This window comes from Dendrobates tinctorius, unplaced genomic scaffold, assembly GCF_039654945.1.
Source record: "Dendrobates tinctorius isolate UK_male_01 unplaced genomic scaffold, ASM3965494v1 ptg000332l, whole genome shotgun sequence".
Taxonomy (NCBI): domain Eukaryota; kingdom Metazoa; phylum Chordata; class Amphibia; order Anura; family Dendrobatidae; genus Dendrobates; species Dendrobates tinctorius.
In genome coordinates this window covers 3,412,227-3,436,574 of record NW_027361998.1, presented here as the reverse complement: position 1 = coordinate 3,436,574, position 24,348 = coordinate 3,412,227, and the positions used below count along the sequence as shown (strand labels likewise).

Here is a 24,348-nt window from a genome sequence, read left to right as displayed (position 1 = left end):
TGCATGCCTAAGACTGTGTACTGTGAGAGGAGGGAGATGCAGCTGCAGCTGCATGCCTAAGACTGTGAGCTGTGAGAGGAGGGAGATGCAGCTGCAGCTGCATGCCTAAGACTGTGTACTGTGAGAGGAGTGAGATGCAGCTGCAGCAGCATGCCTAAGACTGTGAGCTGTGAGAGGAGGGAGATGCAGCTGCATGCCTAAGACTGTGTACTGTGAGAGGAGGGAGATGCAGCTGCATGCCTAAGACTGTGTACTGTGAGAGGAGGGAGATGCAACTGCAGCAGCATGCCTAAGACTGTGTGCTGTGAGAGGAGGGAGATGCAACTGCAGCAGCATGCCTAAGACTGTGAGCTGTGAGAGGAGGGAGATGCAGCTGCATGCCTAAGACTGTGTACTGTGAAAGGAGGGAGATGCAACTGCAGCTGCATGCCTAAGACTGTGTGCTGTGAGAGGAGGGAGATGCAGCTGCAGCAGCATGCCTAAGACTGTGTGCTGTGAGAGGAGGGAGATGCAACTGCAGCAGCATGCCTAAGACTGTGAGCTGTGAGAGGAGGGAGATGCAACTGCAGCTGCATGCCTAAGACTGTGTACTGTGAGAGGAGGGAGATGCAACTGCAGCTGCATGCCTAAGACTGTGTACTGTGAGAGGAGGGAGATGCAACTGCAGCAGCATGCCTAAGACTGTGTGCTGTGAGAGGAGGGAGATGCAACTGCAGCAGCATGCCTAAGACTGTGAGCTGTGAGAGGAGGGAGATGCAGCTGCATGCCTAAGACTGTGTACTGTGAGAGGAGGGAGATGCAACTGCAGCTGCATGCCTAAGACTGTGTGCTGTGAGAGGAGGGAGATGCAACTGCAGCAGCATGCCTAAGACTGTGTGCTGTGAGAGGAGGGAGATGCAACTGCAGCAGCATGCCTAAGACTGTGAGCTGTGAGAGGAGGGAGATGCAGCTGCATGCCTAAGACTGTGTACTGTGAGAGGAGGGAGATGCAACTGCAGCTGCATGCCTAAGACTGTGAGCTGTGAGAGGGAAGAAGAGCAGAAGTAGGAAACAAATGATTGGCTCAGTATAACAGGAACAGACCAGTAATTAAATTAGAATTTTTCAAAAGTGAAGGCAAAAGACCAAAAAAAAAGCCAGAAGTGCTTTCTTCATTTTGTGCAAATTTATTCTGTCAATGTTTGTTTTTTCAAAGGGTCGTTTCAATCAGCGACACTTAGGGCATATCGATAGAATTCCACAGGCAATGTGTGACATTGTGAGGATTACAGTAACGATGCTACAGCTGCTCAGAAAGGCACAAGGAGACCGATGGTATCTGGGCGTAATTCACACTACAATCATTACACGTGCCAGTCCTCCGTTATCTGCCTCTGCATTCTGCCTGTCAGTAGTCAGATGGCACGGGCACAACAATCATGGCGCCAAACAGGTTTTTATTTTGGACTGTTTTTTTATTTGTGCCTCATTTGTTATGTAATTTACACCTTTTTTAAGCTTCTTTGTACATAATTCATCAACCCATTTTGAAGAATTTGGAATACAAAGCGTCAACACCACCAGACAAACAAAAGAAAACTCATAAAAAATATATATTAAAAAAAAACAAACACAAAATGATGATTGGGGGCCACAAATTCTGCCCCAAAATATTTGTTTCCTTGCTCGGCATATCGAATCGAGACATGTCTGCTATTCGATCACAATCTTTGCTATGCTGTTGAGAAGTTTATGTGAAAAAAAAAGCATGTTTTATTTTGTGCAAAATTCATGAACCCTGTTGCACAATTTTTGAAAATTTTGGAGCAAAAAATATTGGCGAATACCCCATAAGATGTGAAAAAAACAAAATAATGGATGAATTGGGACGAATGCCTCCATGTGTGGCACCTATCGGTTGTGCTGTCGATTTGCAAGGATTCACTAATAAGAATCGTGAAAAATTGGGAGTCTTTAACCTTTTTACCTTTTTCCAACCAGATTGCTTCACGCACGTGCAAACTATGGAGTAGAACTACTAGAATTCCGGAAAAGATCACGGACGGGGGCCACAGGTGAGGGGGAGAAAAAAAGAAGAAACACTGTCCATCGGACCGGACACAGGCCATGTACATAGGCTGCCAACTTCGGGTGACAGATTCTCTTTAAGTAATTGTTTTTTTTGTTTTTTTTTTGGGGGGGGTTGTCTTTACAGCATTCATTGTGCTGTATAGATGACCCAACAACACGATTCTCCATGTCAGAACGATTACACTGATACCAAACTTGTATGTATGTTTTTTTTTTTATTTAAAGGGGTTTTTTCCCACGAACAAAATTAAATTTAAAGTTAATTTTAATCAAGATTTAGGAATAATAATAATATCCACAATTGGATGTGATTAAATAAAATGTTCCTGTGCTGAGATAATCTTATAAATATGTCCCTGCTGTACTGTGTTATGGTCGTGTCAGACCATACAGGAACATGGTCTGATCATACCACATCCCCTGGGCAGGGGAGGACACAAAAGAGAGTATACAGACATTACAGCATGGGATCACAGTTGATTCTTTTTGTGAGATAAAGTATTTCCTTGCCTGCTTTTTAAAAAATGTTTTATCTCAAAGAAATAATTTTTGGCGATCCCCTGTTGTAAAGTCTGCACACTCTTTTGCGTCCTCCCCTGCCCGGGAGCTGTGGCATGATCAAACATGTTCCTGTATGGTCAGACACGACCATAACACAGCACACAGCAGGGGCACATTTATAAGATTATCTCAGCATAGGAACATTTTATTTAATTACATCCAATTGTGGGAATTATTATTATTACAAGATCTATTTATTAAAATTAATTTTAAAATTAGCTTTGTTAGTGGGAAAACCCCCTTTAAGTGATGAAAAAAGAAATGCAGAAATTTGGAAAGAAAATTTTTTTCCGAGAAATGTACTGTTTTTATGTGAATTGAGCGAGGGCTTGGATTTTTTTTTTTGTGTGTGGTGAGCCGGCATGTTCATCTTTTGGTGTACATACCATGTTCCGATCACTTCTTATTGCATTTTTTTCCTGGATCAGCAGAAACCAATTGATCAGGATTCTGACTTTACGATTTTTTTCCCTCTTTACAGCATTTACCGATAGATTGGACAATTATGGATGTAGCAAAACAAAATTTTTGTAATATTTTTTTTTTAGTTTTCTGTAGCTAAACCAAATGTGTAATTTTTTTCAGTTTTCTATTACTCTATCTTCGCTTGTACTATATACTGAAATTCTCTAGTATTGCAGAATATAGTAAAAAAAATAAAATATAATAAAAACCAATTTCTTAATGAAGCCCATCCACAGGCTAAGCTTCACAGCAACACCTTCAAGGAAGCCACAGGGGCTGTCAGCAGCCCTCTGCTGCCATTGCAACCTACCAGCGCCCTCTGCTGCCATTGCAACCTACCAGCGCCCTCTGCTGCCATTGCAACCTACCAGCGCCCTCTGCTGCCATTGCAACCTACCAGTGCCCTCTGCTGCCATTGCAACCTACCAGCGCCCTCTGCTGCCATTGCAACCTACCAGTGCCCTCTGCTGCCATTGCAACCTACCAGCGCCCTCTGCTGCCATTGCAACCTACCAGCGCCCTCTGCTGTCATTGCAACCTACCAGCATCCCGAGATGATCGCGATACATCGGCACACCCCTCAGAGATGGACAGCGCTAAGTGCATAACAGCAGTGGCACCCTACCGCTCAAGGCAGATGCTGGCGGTGTAACACAGCCATCATCTCCTAGGTATCATCAAGGCTCAGCTCCTGAGCCTGCATCATACATGGGAACTCAAAATTTGGATGTACCAGTCAAAATGTCGGGAAGGGATTAAGAGTAATTTGATGTCCATGGTCAATCCTCGATAAGACTGAGCTCTCAGACACGCAGGTAATGAGATCTTCCATCAGGAAATGCTCAGCTATAAGCAGTGGCGCAGCTATGGGGGTCCACACGGGATGCGAATGTATCCAGTGCACGCTCTGCCACCTCCTTTAATGTGGTCATAAATCAGCAATGGCAGAGAGAATCTCAGAAAGCATTAGAAACTCCCCCCATTGGGCCATTAGAATGAGCTCGCTGATGGATGCCCAGTTAACTCATTCTGCAGTCAGCTAATGTCAAAGCACCAGAGATGCTATAGAAGGAAAACGGTGTCAGCCTCGATGTTTAACTGAACGATTCATAGAAAATCTGACCGTAAAATAAGCCGTAATCTCCAAGGAAATGAGAGACATGCAGGAGTGACATGTGGGAGGGCACTAGGGCCCATAAAATGCTATGGAAGCCACTCTGTAATCCTTGACATTTTTTGTTTTGCAGTCCCATGTAAATCAAACATCGTCATATCAATATGCTAAGATGACTTTAAAGCGCCCCCAGCTGTACATTACAGCACATTACATCCAGTCGGGGGGGTGTAAAACATGAGACTATGGGGGGCTCTGGCTGTGAGAAGTGTGAATTAAGTATTCTTACCATCCAGTGATATGAGTCGGTGCTTCTCGGCAGGAACGGCCCCGCTCCGTCATAAAGAGTGATATGTAGGGACACATTTTATGCCCCCTATAATGCGGCGCTTACATCAGGTGTTATAGCCTCATTATTGCTACGTAATTATATATAGAGTTGTTAGGAAATTTCATCTCTCCAATAAACAGGAAGGCGCTAATCTACTGGTGGGAGAAAGCAACAATCCCGGCTCCATCTGTGCACAGGGCGGGTAGTCATGACTGTGCCGGTGTAGGGCTATTCTGTAGTGTCGTGCTCCATGCTGGATGCATCTATTAGGATGTAATGGCCGTCATCATCCATCACCAAGGAATCATTGCTGTGCCTGCTGTGAATGACTCCCAATGGCTGCAGATCACTCCCCGGGTCCAAACAATGCTACATCTCCATTCTCCAGCTCCGAAACATCAATCATTCATTGACATTCCCGCCATGTGGAACAGGTCACCACACTACCCGCCGTGCGGCAGCGGTCATCAACTTTTCAGCTGTGCTAAACCTGTTATTGCCCCCTGCAGCGGTCACTGCCTTCTGCAACGGTAACTGCCCTTCCAGTTGTGCAGCACTGGTCACCACCCTCCCACCTGTGCAGCACTGGTCACCGCTCTTCCAGTTGTGCTGCACTGGTCACTACCCTCCCACTTGTGTGGCATTGGTCACCGCTCTTCTAGCTGTGCGGCACCGGTCACTGCCCTTCCACCTGTGCGGCACCGGTCACCACCCTTCCACCTGTGCGGCATCGGTCACCGCCCTTCCAGCTGTGTGGCAGCGGTCAGTGCCTTTCCAGCCGAGCTGCAGCAATCACCACCCTTCCAGTCGTACGGCACCAGTCAGCGCCCCTTCCAGCTGTGCGGCAAAGGACATCGCTCTTCCCGCTGTGCAGCAACAGTCATCGCCCTTCCTGCCGTGCAGCACCAGTCATCACCCTTCCTGCCATGCAGCACCAGTCACCGCTCTTCCTGCCGTGCGAAACCAGTCATCGCCCTTCCTGCCGTGCGGCACCAGACATCGCCCTTCCTGCCGTGCGGCACCAGTCACCGCTCTTCCAGCCGTGGTGCATTGGTCACCGCCCTTGCAGCTGTTCTACACCGGTCAACGCTCTTCCAGTTGTGAGGCACCTGTTATTGCCCTCTGCACCGGTCACAGCCCTTCCACCTGTGCGGCACCGGTCACCGCCCTTCCACCTGTGCGGCACCGGTCACCGCCCTTCCACTTGCGCGGCACCGGTCACCGCCCTTCCACTTGCGCGGCACCGGTCACCGCCCTTCCACTTGCGCGGCACCGGTCACTGCCCTTCCACTTGCGCGGCACCGGTCACCGCCCTTCCACTTGCACGGCACGGCACCGGTCACTGCCCCTCCAGTTCTGCCACATATTGTAGATCCTCACTGTTCCACAACTAATACCATGATGTATAATATGTGCCCATTTGCATCAGGGAGGTTTTTTTACAATTAAGTACAACTAAAAGGCACTTGTCCTGTCCTGGGATCACACATAATGTAGAGAGAACTTCGCCCCCAGAGTAGTGCACAGTAATAACTTTGAGGCATTTTTGGGAGTTTGTGCACCAGAAATATCAAACCTATTCCACCTATTAAATCTGATATAAATTTCACTATTTTACTTTTGTAAATAACAGTAAACATATAATGCTGTATTTCGTTGTGCCCAGTATCACCAAGCCACAAACCCATAGACATATTTTTCTGGTTAGCAGCAGTTATTCTCTGTCACACGTGTATCACCGAGATCACATTGCACTATGGAAGTCTTGTCTAAAAATCTAAGGGCTGCGATCATTTTCAAAGAAAAAAGCAATCTGCCAGCAGATAACATGAAAAACCTGTAATGTAACCTCAGACAATAGGTTAAATGAATGCCACAGTGCAATGTCACCAGGGCTCAAAGACGGGCGACAGCGGCCATGGATGAAGAATGATGAAAAATGTTTCTTATCAGCCATCAAACTTGTCAAGATCCCATCTTCTCCAGACCAAAACTAATCTTGTGGAAATGTCACAAGTGCTGGAAACAGTGTATTTCCGAATTAGAGGCTTCAGAAGGCCCCAATGTTAATGCTGTTCACAATCCTTTTGCCATAGGACAAGCTGGATGGCAAAACAAGAGCTAGTAATATCCCAAAAGTAATAGGAATTAAAAAATAACTTTTAACCATGCCAAAGGAGTTGAAGAGAAAAGTCTTGAGTGAGGAAAAGAAGGGCTCAATTCTGGCTTTACTAGCAGGGGGATACAGTGACTGGCCCTGCATGGCGCGACCCGACGATCGGTCGGTCACCAAACAACTGGACAAACAAGGGGACACAATTACAACGGTGGGCCCTGCTATAGGGAACGGGGAAAGGGACACCTCCTGCACTCTGCTGCAGCTGAGTCCTGGACTAACCTGACGTCCCTATACAGGTTCTCTCAACCTGTCGCCGAGTAGGATACCTTGTCCCTCACTTACCCTGGATCTATCCCTCCCCCCCAAGACGTAACATGACAGGGACTCTTCATGATGAGTCCCTATACGCAGATGTATATTTTCTACGACTTGGGTCAACCTTCCCGTGGCTCAGTGGGACAGAGTCAATGGCATGGACCCTTAGGGTTTTGGCCAGCGTCCTACACCTCAGGCCATGGGTCTGGACAAAGTGAGCATCCACCAGATTGACTCTCGCTCCACTGTCCACAAACACCAGTATGCCCTCAGGTACCCCGCCAACCACCACTTTTGCTGATATAGTACACTGAGAGGGCAAAATGGAGGAAATATACACTCCCTGGTCGCCTCCCTCCACACGACCAGGGGGACGCGGCTTCTTAGGTGGTACAGAAGTTTTGGCGCGAGCCGGGCAGACCCTAAAAAAATGGCCAGTCTGCCCACAGCAAAAACATGCCCCCAAATCACGATGAACCACAGGCAACACCGCTGGGGATCCAACTCCTCCCACCTGCCTGGGCTCGTCCGCCTGCACCAGTGAGTCCTCCTCCCTAGCAAGGACTACAGGGGGCATATTCGCCAAAGCCGCAAAAAACTCATCCACCGACCGTAGAGATGGTGAATCGGTCAGCAGGGAGAGGGCCCAGGATTGGGGATCACCCTTAAGGAGGGATATGATGAATCCCACCCGCTTTTCCACACTCCCTAAAGAACGAGGGCAGAGCCTGAAGTGTAGCTTGCAGGCCTCCTGAAAAAACAAAAAATTATCTCTCCCTCCAGGAAATCTGTCTGGGAGAGATAACTTGGGCTGTGGTTGAGCCTGAACCTGAGCTGAGGCCCCGAACTCCACCAACTGCTGCAGCTGCTGCTCCACCACACCACGCAGCACCCCACACTCCTCAGTGAGGGTCTGAAGCAATTGGACAAAAGTCTGCATTTGGGCCATGGCTCACCAGAAAAAATGGGCGGTTGGTTATAATGTACACTCTGCTGCAGCTGAGTCCTGGACTATCCTTACGTCCCTATACAGGTTCTCTCAACCTGTCGCCGAGAAAGATACCTTGTCCCTCACTTACCCTGCACCTATCCCTCACTAGGGAATTGGTAAGTATGGACACTGGTCCCACCGCTGCACTAATATAACACCAAGAGGAGATACAACAGACAGGGTTAAACAAAACAACAATTAGCTTTCTCTGCTGCCAATGCACCATGCAGCAGAGTGAGGCTCCTGAACTCAGCTTTCAGCAGAATCACCACTGCTCCAGAAAGATCCTCTCTTCAGCAGAACCACCACTGCTCCCGATAAGCTGAACCACCACTGCACCAGGTAGCTCCAGTCTTCACCACGGTTGGTATACAAAAAAGGACCTCTCATAACCAAAAGTCAGCTGATGCACCAGGTGACTCGTATGAAGGTGAGACTGGTCATCACCAGCAGACTAACTAAACATGTAGTAACACCAGCGGCCACCGGAGGGAAAAAACTGACATTAACCCCCGATGGCCAGAAAGGAAAAAAAAAAAGTTTATATCTGAGAAGCCTAAACTGACACAGATCCAAAAATGGATCGTGACAGCCTCCATCCTTAAAGGGAACCTGTCACCCCCTCCAGGTGTTTTTAAGTAAAAGAGCCATCTTGTGCAGCACTAAGGCTGCATTCTGTCAAGGTGGCTCTTTTACTTAGCGTCCCTTCCACCGCAGAAATAATCGTTTTTAAAATTGTTCAAAACTACCTGAAATTTGACAGGGGGGCAGGTCTTTCCCCCTCTGACAGACGCCTCGCATACATCAGTCATTTCGGATTTGGTGCTGCCTCTTCAGTGTTCTTATGAAATGCTGGCGCCTGCGCTGTACTATAGTTTTGTAGGCATGCGCAGTTAACGCTGCCTGACGTGCCCGAGCTCTGAGATCACATTCTGGCCTTCATATCGCGCGGCCACAGATCCCGCCCCGCAGTCGCTTATGATTTATTCACACTGCGGGGCTGGGAATCTTGGGCATGCGCAGTAGTTCTCTGCGGCTCTCATAGTGAGTACGATGGGGGGAGGACGGGGAGCAGTGCAATATTCACCTGTTCCCGTTCCACCGCCGTGCGCCGCTCTGTCCTCCGCGTTCTCTGACTGTGACGTTCAAGTCAGAGGGCTCTATGACGTAGTCAGTTTGCGCCCTCTGCTGAACGTCACTGTAGAGGACCCGGAAGACAGAGCGGCGCACGGCGATGGAACGGGGACCTGTAAATATCACCAGTGCCGGGGACCTGAGCCAGCAGCGACACCGACACCTGGCCCACATAGCGCGCCGATGTCCCGGCCAGCTCAGGACTCCGGCACCTAGTGAACAGAGGTGAGTATGCAATTTTTTATTTTTTTTTTTAAATTGCAGCGGCAGCAGCAGCAGCAATATATAGGGAGTATATGTCTATGGAGAATCTTTTTGGACCACCATTAACCCTTGTGCAGCACCACTCTCGGCTTATACTCGAGTCAATAAGTTTTCCCAGTTTTTTGTGGCAAAATTAGGGGGGAGTTGGCTTATACTCGAGTATACACGGTAAGTCATAGTCCAGACATTACAAACAAACTCATTTCAATACAAAAACATGCGTCTTAATCATTGACACACGGTTTGGAAGAAAATGGATTTTATGGACTAACCGCGCTGGACTTATTTTTTCTAAGTACTACAATACTGCTCCCATGTACAAGAATATAACTACTATAATACTGCCTCCTATGTACAAGAATATAACTACTATAATACTGCCTCCTATGTACAAGAATATAACTACTATAATACTGCTCCTATGTACAAGAATATAACTACTATAATACTGGCCCCTATATACAAGAATATAACTACTATAATACTGCTCCTATGTACAAGAATATAACTACTATAATACTGCTCCTATGTACAAGAATATAACTACTATAATACTGCTCCTATGTACAAGAATATAACTACTATAATACTGCCTCCTATGTACAAGAATATAACTACTATAATACTGCCTCCTATGTACAAGAATATAACTACTATAATACTGCTCCTATGTACAAGAATATAACTACTATAATACTGGCCCCTATATACAAGAATATAACTACTATAATACTGCTCCTATGTACAAGAATATAACTACTATAATACTGCTCCTATGTACAAGAATATAACTACTATAATACTGCTCCTATGTACAAGAATATAACTACTATAATACTGCTCCTATGTACAAGAATATAACTACTATAATACTGCCCCCTATGTACAAGAATATAACTACTATAATACTGCCCCCTATGTACAAGAATATAACTACTATAATACTGCCCCCTATGTACAAGAATATAACTACTATAATACTGCTCCTATGTACAAGAATATAACTACTATAATACTGCTCCTATGTACAAGAATATAACTACTATAATACTGCCCCCATATAAAAGAATAAAACTACTATAATACTGCCCCAATGTACAAGAATATAACTACTATAATACTGCCCCTATGTGTAAGAATATAACTACTATACCCAGAGGGATAAAGATAGAGTTGTTAAAATGAAATGTTCATATCTGACTGTAGTTTCCCATTTTGACGATTAGGCTGAGTGTAGACGGAGTTTTGAGCCCTGTGGATTTTTCCGTGCAGAATGGAAGAAATCCGCAGGTCAAATGACCTGCATTTTTCCTGAGGATTTCTTCCATTTTTCCTGCGGTTTTCTTGCGGTTTTCCACTGCGGACTCCCCCCTGCGGATTTGTAGACAGGGGAGGTGGAAAACCGCACAAAACAAGTTACATGCTGCGGATTTTGTACCGCAGGAAAACCGCGCGGAAAAATCTGCAGCGTCTGCACAGCGTTTTTTTTTTCATTCATTTTAAGGCTACTGTACATCACAATGCGGATATGCAACGTTTCTGCGCGGTAAAATCCGCTGCGGATCTGCTGCAAATCTGCATCGTGTGCACACAGCCTTATATCATTTTTGCTTTTCTGTCTAGGGGACATTTCCTATGGGGACTTTGCCACCTACTTCTCCATCTGAGTCCAGTGTCCGCAGGCTTCAATATGTCCTCTAGTCAGATTTGGAATCTGCAAAATAGATTTTTATATACGGAATTTATGTTTTCGATAAGGTTCATTCATGATGTGCAGAAGACCCTAACCATAAGGGCTGCAGTATTAAGACCCCATCTGATGCCACACTAGAAGGGTCTCCAGCATTGCTCCTAAGGCAGAATATCAGTGATAAGGACCTGAGTGCAAAGGATCTCGGTTGTAATGTAAAATGTCTATAAAGTATGATGTTTTCTGTAATCTTCTAGAATCCTCTATTCTATGTGAAAGTAGCCTGTCAGCTTTTGCAGCCCCCTCCTTTTGCCCCCCATTAGCAGCTGTGTGTGTGTACAGCTCTCTGCCTGCATCTGAAACCTGATACCGGGCATTTCCTCTCGAAGCCTTCTCCTCCCCCCCCCCTGCACGGCTAAAGGGAAAAGATCTCTTTGTTCTGGCCACGAGGCTGGATGCCTGTATATAGGAAGTATTAAAACATGTCATATTGCAAAAACCATACACCTCAGAGATATAATAATCATATCCCTGCGTAGGCAACGAAACCAGCTTACCACTCCCTAATTTTCATGCTCCTAATCCCTCCAGAAACTGAGATATGGATTGCTCCCAAATGGAGTGTCTTAACTATGGCATGCTTGGTGTGGTTGGATTCTATTTGATAAATCACACACAATGATGCCCTATGTGTGTTGGTACGGGCATGTCTAGTTTAGATATAGTTATTCTAAGTTTTGTAGCCAAATCATAACTTAGAGAAAGGGGGATGGACCTCACCAGACCGCCCATTTCGTGAGGTCACAGACCCTAGGCTATAAGGTATTCCCTACCAAATTCCAGGCAGTTGGAGCTGCAGAGTCCGTACTGACAAGAACCCCAGATGAGTGGGGACGTCTGGCTAAGCGGCCCATCCCCCAGCCACATGGTCTGCCTAATACCACCTAAGCACATGTAAGTGTTACTCTGCTTTTTAATCCTTGTTGTTTTCATATATTTGTATTGTACATATTTATTAATGTCTCAACTTTATAGCAACTTTTATCTATGTAATTACTGCCCTTTTGGGAATAAATGATAAAATCTATTAGCTCTGTCTCCATGCTCTAAGAAACGAACTATGCGCCTTTTTTAGATAATCGCTACTAATTTGGGGGTTTGCCACAGACCCTCTTAATTAACTCTCTGATTAAGTAAAGCGTGGCTGGTGGCAGCGTGGTGTGTGCGGTTGGTTAGGATGGTTGGCAGTCCGGAAGGGTCTTATATTGCCGGATGAGTGGCTGAGGCCACAGCATTGATAATTCCCTTACTGCAGTAGTCTAATTGGCCGTGCACAAAAAGCAGCCCGTCCGGTGACTAATTATCCTAGGTGCAGTTCCCTGACTGACCTGAGGGTAAGGGGGGCGCCAGAGAGCTGCGAGTTCCAAAGTGGAACTGAGAAGGTGGGATATACATAAATCCCCACAGTTCTTGGAAGGTTGCTAGCAGTGGTGGGGCATCCAAAATCCCCCCCTGCGATAAATTGTTAGAGCGAGATTAGCTTGCTGTATATTTTTGTCACATGGTACCAGTGGCGGGTTAACTAAGATAAGCCCCCACTGTGCCTGTGATAGCCGTGTGCCGCGTCCCTCCGTCCGCTGACTTACCCGTGTCAGTGGTGGGACTGTGACATATTGGTGGCACTGGCCGCGCTGTTCGTCACATCGGTGATCACAGAAAAATATTTGTACATTGTGAAAACTATAAAGTATTTTCATTGCCGAAAATTTATTTGTCACTTATACTTTAGGATCTGAAGGGTGATACATTTTTGGATGATGCACAGTTGTGTGAAAAAGTGTTTGCCCCCTCCCTGATTTCCTATTCTTTTGCATGTTTGTCACACTTAAATGTTTCAGATCACCACTAGAGTTGAGCAATACCGTCCGATACTTCAAAGTATCGTATCGGATGGTATCGGCCGATCTTTAAAAAAAGTATCGGTATCGCCGATTCCGATACCGGAAGTCCCATTCAAGTCTATGGGACTTCCGGTATCGGAATAAGAAAAACCCTTTCCTGCCCTTGTACAGCCTCTCTGGGGTCTGTACGGGCCTTTCGGGGGGCTGTGCCGGCCTGCCAGGGGGTCTGTGCAGGCTCCGGTGGTCTGTGCCGGCCTGCCGGTGGTCTGTGCAGGCTCCGGGGGGCTGTGCTGGCCTGCCGGGGGGCTGTGCCGGCCTGCCGGGGGGCTGTGCAGGCTCCGGGGGGCTGTGCCGGCCTGCCGGGGGGCTGTGCCGGCCTGCCGGGGGGCTGTGCCGGCCTGCCGGTGGTCTGTGCAGGCTCCGGGGGTCTGTGCAGGCATCGTCCGATGGGACTACAAGTCCCATCGGGCGATGCCTGCTACCATGACAGTGATTGACACATTAGCCAATGATGGGACAGTAGTAGTCCCATCATCCGGCTAATGTGTTAAATGTAAAAAAAAAAAAAAAAAAAATTACATGCTACATACATACAACATGCATACTACATACATGCTACATTCATACTACATACTACATACATGCTACATTCATACTACATAAATACTACATGCAACATACATACTACATATATACTACATGCATGCTACATACATACTGCATGCTACATACATACCACATATATACTACATACATACTACATGCATGCTACATGCATGCTACATGCTACATACATAACACATATATACTACATGCATGCTACATACATACTACATGCTACATACTACATATATACTACATGCATGCTACATACTACATGCTACATACATACTACATATATACTACATGCATGCTACATACATACTGCATGCTACATGCATGCTACATACATACTACATACATGCTACATACATACTACATATATACTACATACATACTACATGCATGCTACATGCATGCTACATACATACCACATATATACTACATGCATGCTACATACATACTACATGCATGCTACATACATACTACATGCATGCTACATACATACTACATGCATGCTACATACATACCACATGCTACATACATACTACATATATACTACATGCATGCTACATACATACTACATGCTACATACATACTACATATATACTACATGCATGCTACATACATACTACATGCTACATACATACTACATATATACTACATGCATGCTACATACTACATGCTACATACATACTACATATATACTACATGCATGCTACATACATACTACATGCATGCTACATACATACTACATGCTACATACATACCACATACATACTACATATATACTACATGCATGCTACATACATACTACATATATACTACATGCATGCTACATACATACTACATGCTACATGCATGCTACATACATACTACATACATACTACATGCTACATACATACCACATATATACTACATACATACAATACATTCATACAATACATACATAGACATACAGTACATATAACATAGAGTAACATACTTACCACTACTTGTCACATTGTTCCCCGAAGCCATTGTCTTTTCCGGAATAAATATTAACATAACAAACCACAAAAATACTCACCCACGATCCGAAGCAGTCCACGAGTGTGTCCCACGACGATCTTGGGTAGAGAACTGCAGCATCAGATGATGCTGCCGTTCTCTACGGGCTGCAGGAATCCAATGACGGAAGGTAGGTATCCTTCCGCACTGTATTCCTCCGCCACTTAAAAAAAAAAAAGTCCCTAGTCTCACTTTATGCCATTGCTGTGTGGGAAATTCCCACACAGCAATGGCATAAAGTGAGACTAGGGACTTTTTTTTTTAAGTGGCGGAGGAATACAGTGCGGAAGGATACCTACCTTCCGTCATTGGATTCCTGCAGCCCGTAGAGAACGGCAGCATCATCTGATGCTGCAGTTCTCTACCCAAGATCGTCGTGGGACACACTCGTGGACTGCTTCGGATCGTGGGTGAGTATTTTTGTGGTTTGTTATGTTAATATTTATTCCGGAAAAGACAATGGCTTCGGGGAACAATGTGACAAGTATTGGTAAGTATGTTACTCTATGTTATATGTACTGTATGTCTATGTATGTATTGTATGAATGTATTGTATGTATGTAGTATATATGTGGTATGTATGTAGCATGTAGTATGTATGTAGTATGTATGTAGCATGCATGTAGCATGTAGTATGTATGTAGCATGCATGTAGTATATATGTAGTATGTATGTAGCATGCATGTAGTATATATGTAGCATGTATGTAGTATGTATGTGGTATGTATGTAGCATGTAGTATGTATGTAGCATGCATGTAGTATATATGTACTATGTATGTAGCATGTAGTATGTATGTAGTATGTATGTGGTATGTATGTAGCATGTAGTATGTATGTAGCATGCATGTAGTATATATGTAGTATGTATGTAGCATGTAGTATGTATGTAGTATGTATGTGGTATGTATGTAGCATGTAGTATGTATGTAGCATGCATGTAGTATATATGTAGTATGTATGTAGCATGCATGTAGTATATATGTAGTATGTAGTATGTATGTAGTATGTATGTAGCATGTAGTATGTATGTAGCATGCATGTAGCATGCATGTAGTATGTATGTAGCATGCATGTAGTATGTATGTAGCATGCATGTAGTATGTATGTAGTATGTATGTAGCATGCAGTATGTATGTAGCATGTATGTAGTATGTATGTAGTATATATGTAGTATGTATGTAGCATGTAGTATGTATGTAGCATGCATGTAGTATATATGTAGTATGTATGTAGCATGCATGTAGTATGTATGTAGTATGTATGTAGTATGTATGTAGCATGCAGTATGCATGTAGTATGTATGTAGTATTTTTTTTTTTTTTTTTTTAACATTTAACACATTAGCCGGATGATGGGACTACTACTGTCCCATCATTGGCTAATGTGTCAATCACTGTCATGGTAGCAGGCATCGCCCGATGGGACTTGTAGTCCCATCGGACGATGCTTGCACAGACCCCCGGACATCAGCACAGCCCCCCGGCAGGCCGGCACAGCCCCCCGGCAGGCCGGTACAGACCCCCACAGGGTGCACAGACCACCGGCAGGCCGGCACAGCCCCCCGGCAGGCCGGTACAGACCCCGGGCAGTCCACACAGCCCCCCGGCAGGCCGGCACAGCCCCCGGCAGGCCGGCAGAGACCCCCGGAAGGCCCGAAATGACGGCGCATCATGATGCGCACACACCGCGCATCATGATGACGTCAGGCCGTCAATCAACTGAACTTCCGATTCCGATGCCGAATTCCGATATTGAAAAAATATCGGAAGTCGGTATCGGAATTCCGATACAGCAAGTATCGGCCGATACCCGATACTTGCGGTATCGGAATGCTCAACACTAATCACCACATATAAATATTAGACAAAGATAACACAAGTAATCACAAAATGCAGTTTTTAACTGAAGGCCTTATTATTAAGGGAAAAAGAAATCCAAACCTTCAGGGCCCTGTGTGAAAAAGTGATTCCTTCCCTCCCTTAAAACATAAATTAACTGTGGTTTATATCAGTGATAAGGACCTGATTGCACAGGATCTCGGTGATCACAGAAAAATATCTTTGGGAAGTTGAGTTCACATTCCCTAGCCACACTCAGGCCACATTACTGCAACACCAGTTCTCACTCAAGAAATTACTTAAATAGGACCTGCCTGACAAAATGAAGTAAACCAAAGATCCTCAAAAGCTAGACATCATGCTGCAATCCACAGTAAGTGTGGAACAAATGAGAAACAAAGTAATTGAGATTTATCAGTCTGGAAAGGATTATAAAGCCAATTCTCAAGCTTTGGAACTCCAGCAAACCATGGTGAGAGCCATATTTCACAAATGGCAAAAACATGGAACAGTGGTGATCCTTCCCAGAAGTGGTCGGCTAATCAAAATTACCCCAATAGTGCAGTGACGACTCATCCAATACGTCACAAAAGACCCCACAACAACATCCAAAGAACCGCAGGCCTTACTTGCCTCACTTAAGGTCAATGTTCATGACTCCACTATAAGAAAGAGACTGAGCAAAAATGGTCCGCATAGCAGAGTTCAAAGACAAAAACCACAGCTGAGCAATAACATAATGGCTCGTCTCAGTTTTGCCAGAAAACGTCTTGATGATCCCCAAGACTTTTGGAAGAATACTCTGTGGACTGACGAGACAAAAGTTGATCCTTTTGGAAGGTGTATGTCCCAATATATCTGGTGTAGAATTAACACATCATTTCAGAAAAGGAACATCATACCAACAGTAAAACATGGGTGGTGGCAGTGTGATGGTCTGGGGCTGTTTTGCTGCTTCAGTACCTTGTAAACCTGCTGTGGTAAATGGAACCATGAATTATGCTGTGCACCAAAAAATTCCGAAGGAGAATGTCCGGCCATCTGTTCGTGACCTCAAGCTGAAGCGTTATGCAGCAGGACAATGATCCAAAACACACCGGCAAGTCCACCTCTGAATGGCTTAAGAAAAACAAAATTAAGACTTTGGAGTGGCCCACTCAAAGTCCTGACCTTAATCCGACTGAGATGCTGTGGCATGACCTTAAAAGGCGGTTCATGCTCAGAAACCCTCCAGTGTGGCTGAACTGCAACAATTCTGCAAAGAATAGTGGCCAAAATTCCTCCAGAACGTTGTGAAAGACTCATTGCGAGTTATCGGAAACGCATGTTTGCAGTTGTTGATGCTAAAAGGGTGGCCCAACCAGTTATTAGGTTTAGGGGGCAATCACTTTTTCACACAGGGCCCTGTAGGTTTGGATTTCCTTTCTCCCTTAATAATAAAGATTTTCATTTATAAACTGCATTCTGTGATTACTTGTGCTATCTTTGTCTGATATTTACATTTGTTTGGTGATCGGAAACTTTTAAGTGTGAGATAAACCTGCAAAAGGATAGGAAATCAGGAAGGGGGTGAACACTTTCACACAACTGTAGCACAAAATAAAACAATGGGAGCCTTTGTCTATGGTCTCATTTCTCGGTGCCCGTGGTTTCTCACCTTCTTCTCCATGCCCGTGGTCATTGCTGGCAGTAACACTGCGTCCTTTTCCGCCGTCACCATCAGGGCTGGAACCATTATCTGCAAATGAAAGAACGAAAAATCAGTCGGGGGTCCCGGCAGTCCTGAGATTCGGACTTTGGAACATTGATAACGAGGCTCTGCAGCATGGTCCTGCGTGAAGCAAAGCGTGATGTATGGTCGCCTTTGGGGGCATTTTTGGGCAACCGTCACCTTTGCAATGAGGGTTTCAATGACAATTTTGCACCGTTTGGCTTGTATAGGCTTTTATGTTTCCCTATGAATCACGAGATTTCTAATGTTCGGAGCCGCGGGGCGCTTCAAGAGCGCGTCGGGCGTCTGCAGAACGTCCATGGTTAATAATAATATATTTAGGTGGTGCGACGCGCGTTCCCCACCTGGGGGTCAAGCTGAGCGGATATCTGGACAATATCCTGCAAGGTCTGAATTAATAATCACACGAAGAGTTTGCGTTGCCAAATAAATCCTCCAAGCTTGCGTCCCATCACATCTGTCTGCGCTCAGCGGCCAGGAGCCGCCGAGTGCCAAGGTTTAACCCCTCGCTGTTCTCAGCTCCTTAATATTCGCTGCACCTTATTCCAGCAGACAAGGATTACAGGATGGCCGATGTGGTCATTTAGGATAAATAATCCGTGCCCCATTCATCATCTGTGGGTTTCTTTGTTTTTTTTAAGTGAGTATTTGGTCTCTTTTTTTTTTGCTTTTTTTTGTCGCCAAATTCTTTAAAAAGTTGTAAAAAAAAAAAAAAAATGTAAAAAAATTTTAAAAATCACTCCCGAGGGAAACGGAAAGGACTGGAGAACGTTTCGGGCAAAATGTTGGGACTTTTTAACTATAAAAAAAACAAAAAAAATTCACAATGGGAGCAACTTTAAACAAGAATTTAACAAAACCTCTTCACAACCTACATTTATGTCATATGTCGGGTCCCTGCTTTTGATGCGGGCTCGTAAGCCAAGCCTGCACTCTTCCCGGCTGGTGCACTGCAAGTGATCGGATGATTGTAGCTTCAAGTCCCCTAAGGGGACTAAGAAATACAGTAAAAAAAAAAGTTTAAAAAGTATTTTAAAAAAATACAAAAATTCAAATCACCCCCAAGTTTTGCCCCATTATGACAATGAAAAAAAACACAAAACCATATATTTGGTATCACTGAGTTTGTAAAAGTCCAATCTGGCAAAATATAAAATGAATTAATCAGATCAGGACATCTGCGAATTAATGATACCATCAATGACATGTAGCCCCCCTGACACCAGCAGCTCATGTGCCCCCCTAACACCAGCAGCTCATGTCCCCCCCGACACCAGTAGCTCATGTGCCCCCACAGAAGGACACGGCCACCACCAGGTCTCACAGTAGGCATTTTTCTAAATTTGTTTTTCAAACAGCACAGTGCCTACAGTGAAACATGGTGGTGGCAGTGTCAGCATGTACATGAGCTGCAGGTGTCAGGAGGCACATGAGCTGCAGTTGCTTGGAGGCACATGAACTGCCAGTGTTGGGGGGGCTCATAAGCTGCCAGTGTCGGGGAGCACATGAGCTACAGGTGTCAGGGGGGCACATGAGCTGCCAGTGTCGGGGGGGGCACATGAGCTGCCAGAGTCGGGGAGTACATGAGCTGCCAGTGTTGGGGGGGCACATGAGCTGCAGATGCTTGGGGGACACATGAGCTGCAGGTGCTTGGGGGAACATGAGTTACAGGTGTCAGGGGGTACATGAGATGCCAGTGTTGGGGGGAGCACATGAGCTGCAGGTGCTTGGGGGAATATGAGCTGCAGGTGTCGGGGGTGGACATGAGCTGCCAGTGTCAGGGGGCAAATGAGCTGCCAGTGTTGGGGAGGCACATGAGATTCCGATGTCGGGGGGGGGGCACATGAGCTGCTGGTGTCAGGAGGTCTACATGTCATTGATGGCATCATGAATTCACAGATGTCCTGCTCTATGGTGACAGAGAAGATGCCGCCATCACTCTAGCCATCGGTAGACGAGCTCTTTTCCCACATGACAATGACGGTGACAGTGACTCAGTGGCCAAGTGTCTCCTGATCTGACAACCAGACACCTATGGGGGATTCGGAAGAGACAAGTTGTCATCACTCTCCATCCGGCTCTAGAGCTCGTTCTTGAAAAATGGAAAAAGATCGATGTTGCAATGTCGTCAAATTGTTTCTTCCAGGCCTAAAGTATGTGGGGCCGCCCTTAAAAATCAGGAAGGTAATACATAATACTGGATGTAGTTGTTATTTTTTTATGTGGGGTGTACTCATTTTTGCCTTAATTAAGTTGAGTAAAACTGATGATTTTGTAATGAAAGTTATATTATTAACCTCACTGTCTACTTATGTTCTATGAAATTCGTCTGGTCACATTGTTGGAAATTGTTCTTGTGCTTACTGAGATACTTATTAAATTCTTAAAGGGGGTGTACTCACTTATGCTGAACACTGTGTACATCTCACCACCTTACTTCCAAGTATTCCTCACCTGATCAGATCAGGACCAAAAAAGTGAATGTCCCCCAACTACCTTATGTGTGACCTTACCTTCCAGTTGTGCCCCTTGATCGCCCACTCCCAGCTCCGGTCCATGTTTCTGTACCAGTTTAATGGGCCCCTGGAGAACAAAGGCAGTGGATCAGGTTTTCACACCCATCGCTTTTTATTTTTCTCTCACACGGAGCTGTATGATGGATTGCTTATTTTTTTTCTTGTGTGACGAGCTTTAGTCTTACTGATCACATTTTGGGGTACACACAATGTCTGGAACGTTTTTCGTTGCATATTTTTAAGGTGGGGGAGGGAGGTGCGAAGATGGGAAAAAACAAATGTAGCGTTTCGATTTTTGTGTTTACTTTTTGGCGATTACCATTTGGATCAATATGAAATTTTCATAGATTGGACTTCTATGGATTTGGAGATACCAAAAATATGTTTTTCTTTATTTTTGCATTTGGAAATCGTGGGACTCCCCACCTTTTTAATTCTTTTTAATTTTTTTATTATTATTATTATTATTATTATTATTATTTTTCACTTTATTTTGTATTTCTTCTAGGACACCTGAAGCTACTCCAGAATTGCAGTATGTAGTAGAAATACCGTATGTACTCGAGTATAAGCCGAGGCATATAATTTTGCCACGGAAAACTGGGTAAGCTTATTGACTCGAGTATAAGCCGGGTATGCATTGTCCCCTCATCCCTGTCCTGGTATGCGTGGCTCCCCCCATCCTGTCCTGGTATGCGTGGCTCCCCCCATCGCTGTCCTGGTATGCGTGGCTCCCCCCATCCTGTCCTGGTATGCGTGGCTCCCCCATCGCTGTCCTGCTATGCGTGGCTCCTCCCATCGCTGTCCTGCTATGCGTGGCTCCCCCCATCACTGTCCTAGTATGCATGGCTCCCCCCCATCGCTGTCCTGGTATGCGTGGCTCCCCCCCATCGCTGTCCTGGTATGCGTGGCTCCCCCCCATCGCTGTCCTGGTATGCGTGGCTCCCCCCATCGCTGTCCTGGTATGCATGGCTCCCTTCATCGCTGTCCTGGTATGCGTGGCTCCCCCCCATCGCTGTCCTGGTATGCATGACTCCCCCATCGCTGTCCTGGTATGCATGGCTCCCCCCATCGCTGTCCTGGTATGCGTGGCTCCCTCCATCGCTGTCCTGGTATGCATGGCTCCCCCCATCGCTGTCCTGGTATGTGTGGCTCCCTCCATCGCTGTCCTGGTATGCGTGGCTCCCCCCATCCTGTCCTGGTATGCGTGGCTCCCCCCATCGCTGTCCTGGTATGCATGGCTCCCTTCATCGCTGTCCTGGTATGCGTGGCTCCCCCCCATCGCTGTCCTGGTATGCGTGGCTCCCCCATCGCTGTCCTGGTATGCATGGCTCCCCCCATCGCTGTCCTGGTATGCGTGGCTCCCTCCATCGCTGTCCTGGTATGCATGGCTCCCCCCATCGCTGTCCTGGTATGTGTGGCTCCCTCCATCGCTGTCCTGGTATGCGTGGCTCCCCCCTTCCTGTCCTGGTATGCGTGGCTCCCTCCATCGTCCATCGCTGTCCTGGTATGCGTGGCTCCCTCCATCGCTGTCCTGGTATGCGTGGCTCCCCCCATCGCTGTCCTGGTATGCGTGGCTCCCCCCATCGCTGTCCTGGTATGCGTGGCTCCCCCCATCGCTGTCCTGGTATGCGTGGCTCCCCCCATCGCTGTCCTGTATGCGTGGCTCCCCCCATCGCTGTCCTGCTATGCGTGGCTCCTCCCATCGCTGTCCTGGTTTGCGTGGCTCCCCCCATCGCTGTCCTGGTATGCATGGCTCCCCCCCCATCGCTGTCCTGGTATGCGTGGCTCCCCTCATCCTGTCCTCCTATGCGTGGCTCCCTCCATCGCTGTCCTGGTATGCGTGGCTCCCCCCATCGCTGTCCTGGTATGCATGGCTCCCCCCATCGCTGTCCTGGTATGCGTAGCTCCCCCCATCGCTGTCCTGGTATGCGTGGCTCCCCCCATCGCTGTCCTGGTATGTGTGGCTCCCCCCATCCCTGTCCTGGTATGCGTGGCTCCCCCGTCCTGTCCTGGTATGCGTGGATCCGCCCCATCATTGTATGCATGGGCTTCCCCCAGTCCCGTCGTTGTATGCATGGCCCCCCGGTCCCGTCGTTGTATGCATGGCTCCCCCCCTCCCGTCCTGGTATGCATGTTTGCTATTACAAAAAAAACCCATCCTACTCACCCTCCTCCTGTGTGCCCTCGCAGCATCTCGCTGTTGCCGGCTTCCAGCAGCTCTTCCTGCTGAGCGATCACATGGCACCGCTCATTAAGGTAATGAATATGCGCTGCACGCCTATAGGAGTGGAGACGCGTGCATATTCATTACCTTAATGAGCGATGCCATGTGATTGCTCAGCACAGGAAGAGCTGCCGGCGACGGGACCAACGGAGATGCAGCGACGGCGCGGAGGAGGGTGAGTATGAGGTCTTCTGGAAGCCGTCGGTTGCAGCTGTCACTGTGAGCACTATTTAGCGGCGGCACATGCTTTAGCCACAGTAGCCGGCTCCTGGCGCTGCTCCCCCTCTAGCTTTCTGGACAATAACTTGTGTATAAGCCGAGGGGGGTGTTTTGAGCACAAAAAATGTGCTGAAAAACTCTGCTTATACACGAGTATATACGGTAACAAATCTCCTATAATGAGCAGCTGGTGAACATGGGAGTACAAAGATGGCAGCCTTCAGAGGATCAACCCAAAGACTTTCTATGATCACATCATGCAGATGGGGTGCAATGGGTGCTAAAACAGTCGGATCATGCAATCGTGATAGCAACAATTAAGTGGTTAAATAGCAGAGATTGGAGCTTGCTCCGGTTGCTGCTGTTAGAAGCAGATGCTCGCTGTGCAACATAGAAGTCACCCACCGTGTATGGACTGAGTGCAACTCCTGAGCTCACCGCCTGGACCCATAGGACGTATGTTTATGTAATATGGTCATAAATGGGAAAAAATGTGGCGTATTAATTTGTTTCCTCATGCATGCTACCTCATTGCAAAAGTCTGCAGTCCCCACAACCGCATTCTGATCATCAGCCAATCCCAAGCTCCTGTTCTGTGTGTGCTGACGTGATAAGATTCCTACCTGAACCCATTCTTCTTATACTGCGAGACGTAAAACTGCAGATCCGATTCGCTCAATATTCTACTGCGGGGAATTTCCTCTGGGAGACCGACAAACAGACCGCCTGTAAAGAAGAAGAGCGGATGGTATGGGGATTGCTGTAAACGTATAAATCTATTTGGTTAGACATTAATTTTATCTGGTATCTGATAACCCAGTGCTTGATCATATCTTACTATTAGGAGAAACTTTTCCCAGAACACAGTAAAAGAAATACAAAAAAAAAATAATTCTTCATTACAGGCACAGTAGATTGGATATTTTTAGGGCTTTTTTTGTGTTTTGGTAAGCTGAGGTTTCACTGGCGGCAACTTATCAAAAAATAAAAAATAAAAAAAATATCAGGCATACCGAAAACCAACTGCCCAATTTTACTCGTCTGTCTTGGCTCCTGCAGAGAGCACAGGCAGTACCACCCCGACTCTTCTCTAGGGCATCGGATTGAGTTAGTGCAAACCCAGCTCAGGCAGCAGGTCGTTGTCGTTCCTTCCGCTACATTGCACCACCACTGCAAATTCAGCGCTGCTATTCCGGTCATCAAGCGCTG

General features: G+C 46.3%; 1 protein-coding gene and 1 long non-coding RNA gene across 4 annotated transcripts in view; one reads left to right on the top strand and one right to left on the bottom strand.

The window, feature by feature from the left end:
- EPHX2 (epoxide hydrolase 2) overlaps positions 1 to 24,348 on the bottom strand; it is a 95,725-nt gene that overhangs the window by 19,816 nt on the left and 51,561 nt on the right. The window contains exons 15-18 of one of the 3 annotated variants that reach the window (XM_073561943.1): positions 23,763 to 23,865; positions 20,691 to 20,760; positions 18,103 to 18,183; positions 11,020 to 11,078 (exon numbers count right to left, since the gene is read on the bottom strand). In XM_073561943.1, coding sequence (XP_073418044.1) covers positions 11,020 to 11,078; positions 18,103 to 18,183; positions 20,691 to 20,760; positions 23,763 to 23,865 — 313 coding nt within the window. Of the gene's footprint in view, positions 1 to 11,019; positions 11,079 to 18,102; positions 18,184 to 20,690; positions 20,761 to 23,762; positions 23,866 to 24,348 lie in introns of those variants that run through there. The other 2 variants (XM_073561941.1, XM_073561942.1) reach the window with 2 other exon arrangements.
- LOC141074314 (uncharacterized) lies at positions 1,841 to 24,142 on the top strand. Its single transcript, XR_012227183.1, has 2 exons — positions 1,841 to 2,148; positions 21,202 to 24,142. It is a non-coding gene; the product is annotated as an uncharacterized lncRNA (long non-coding RNA).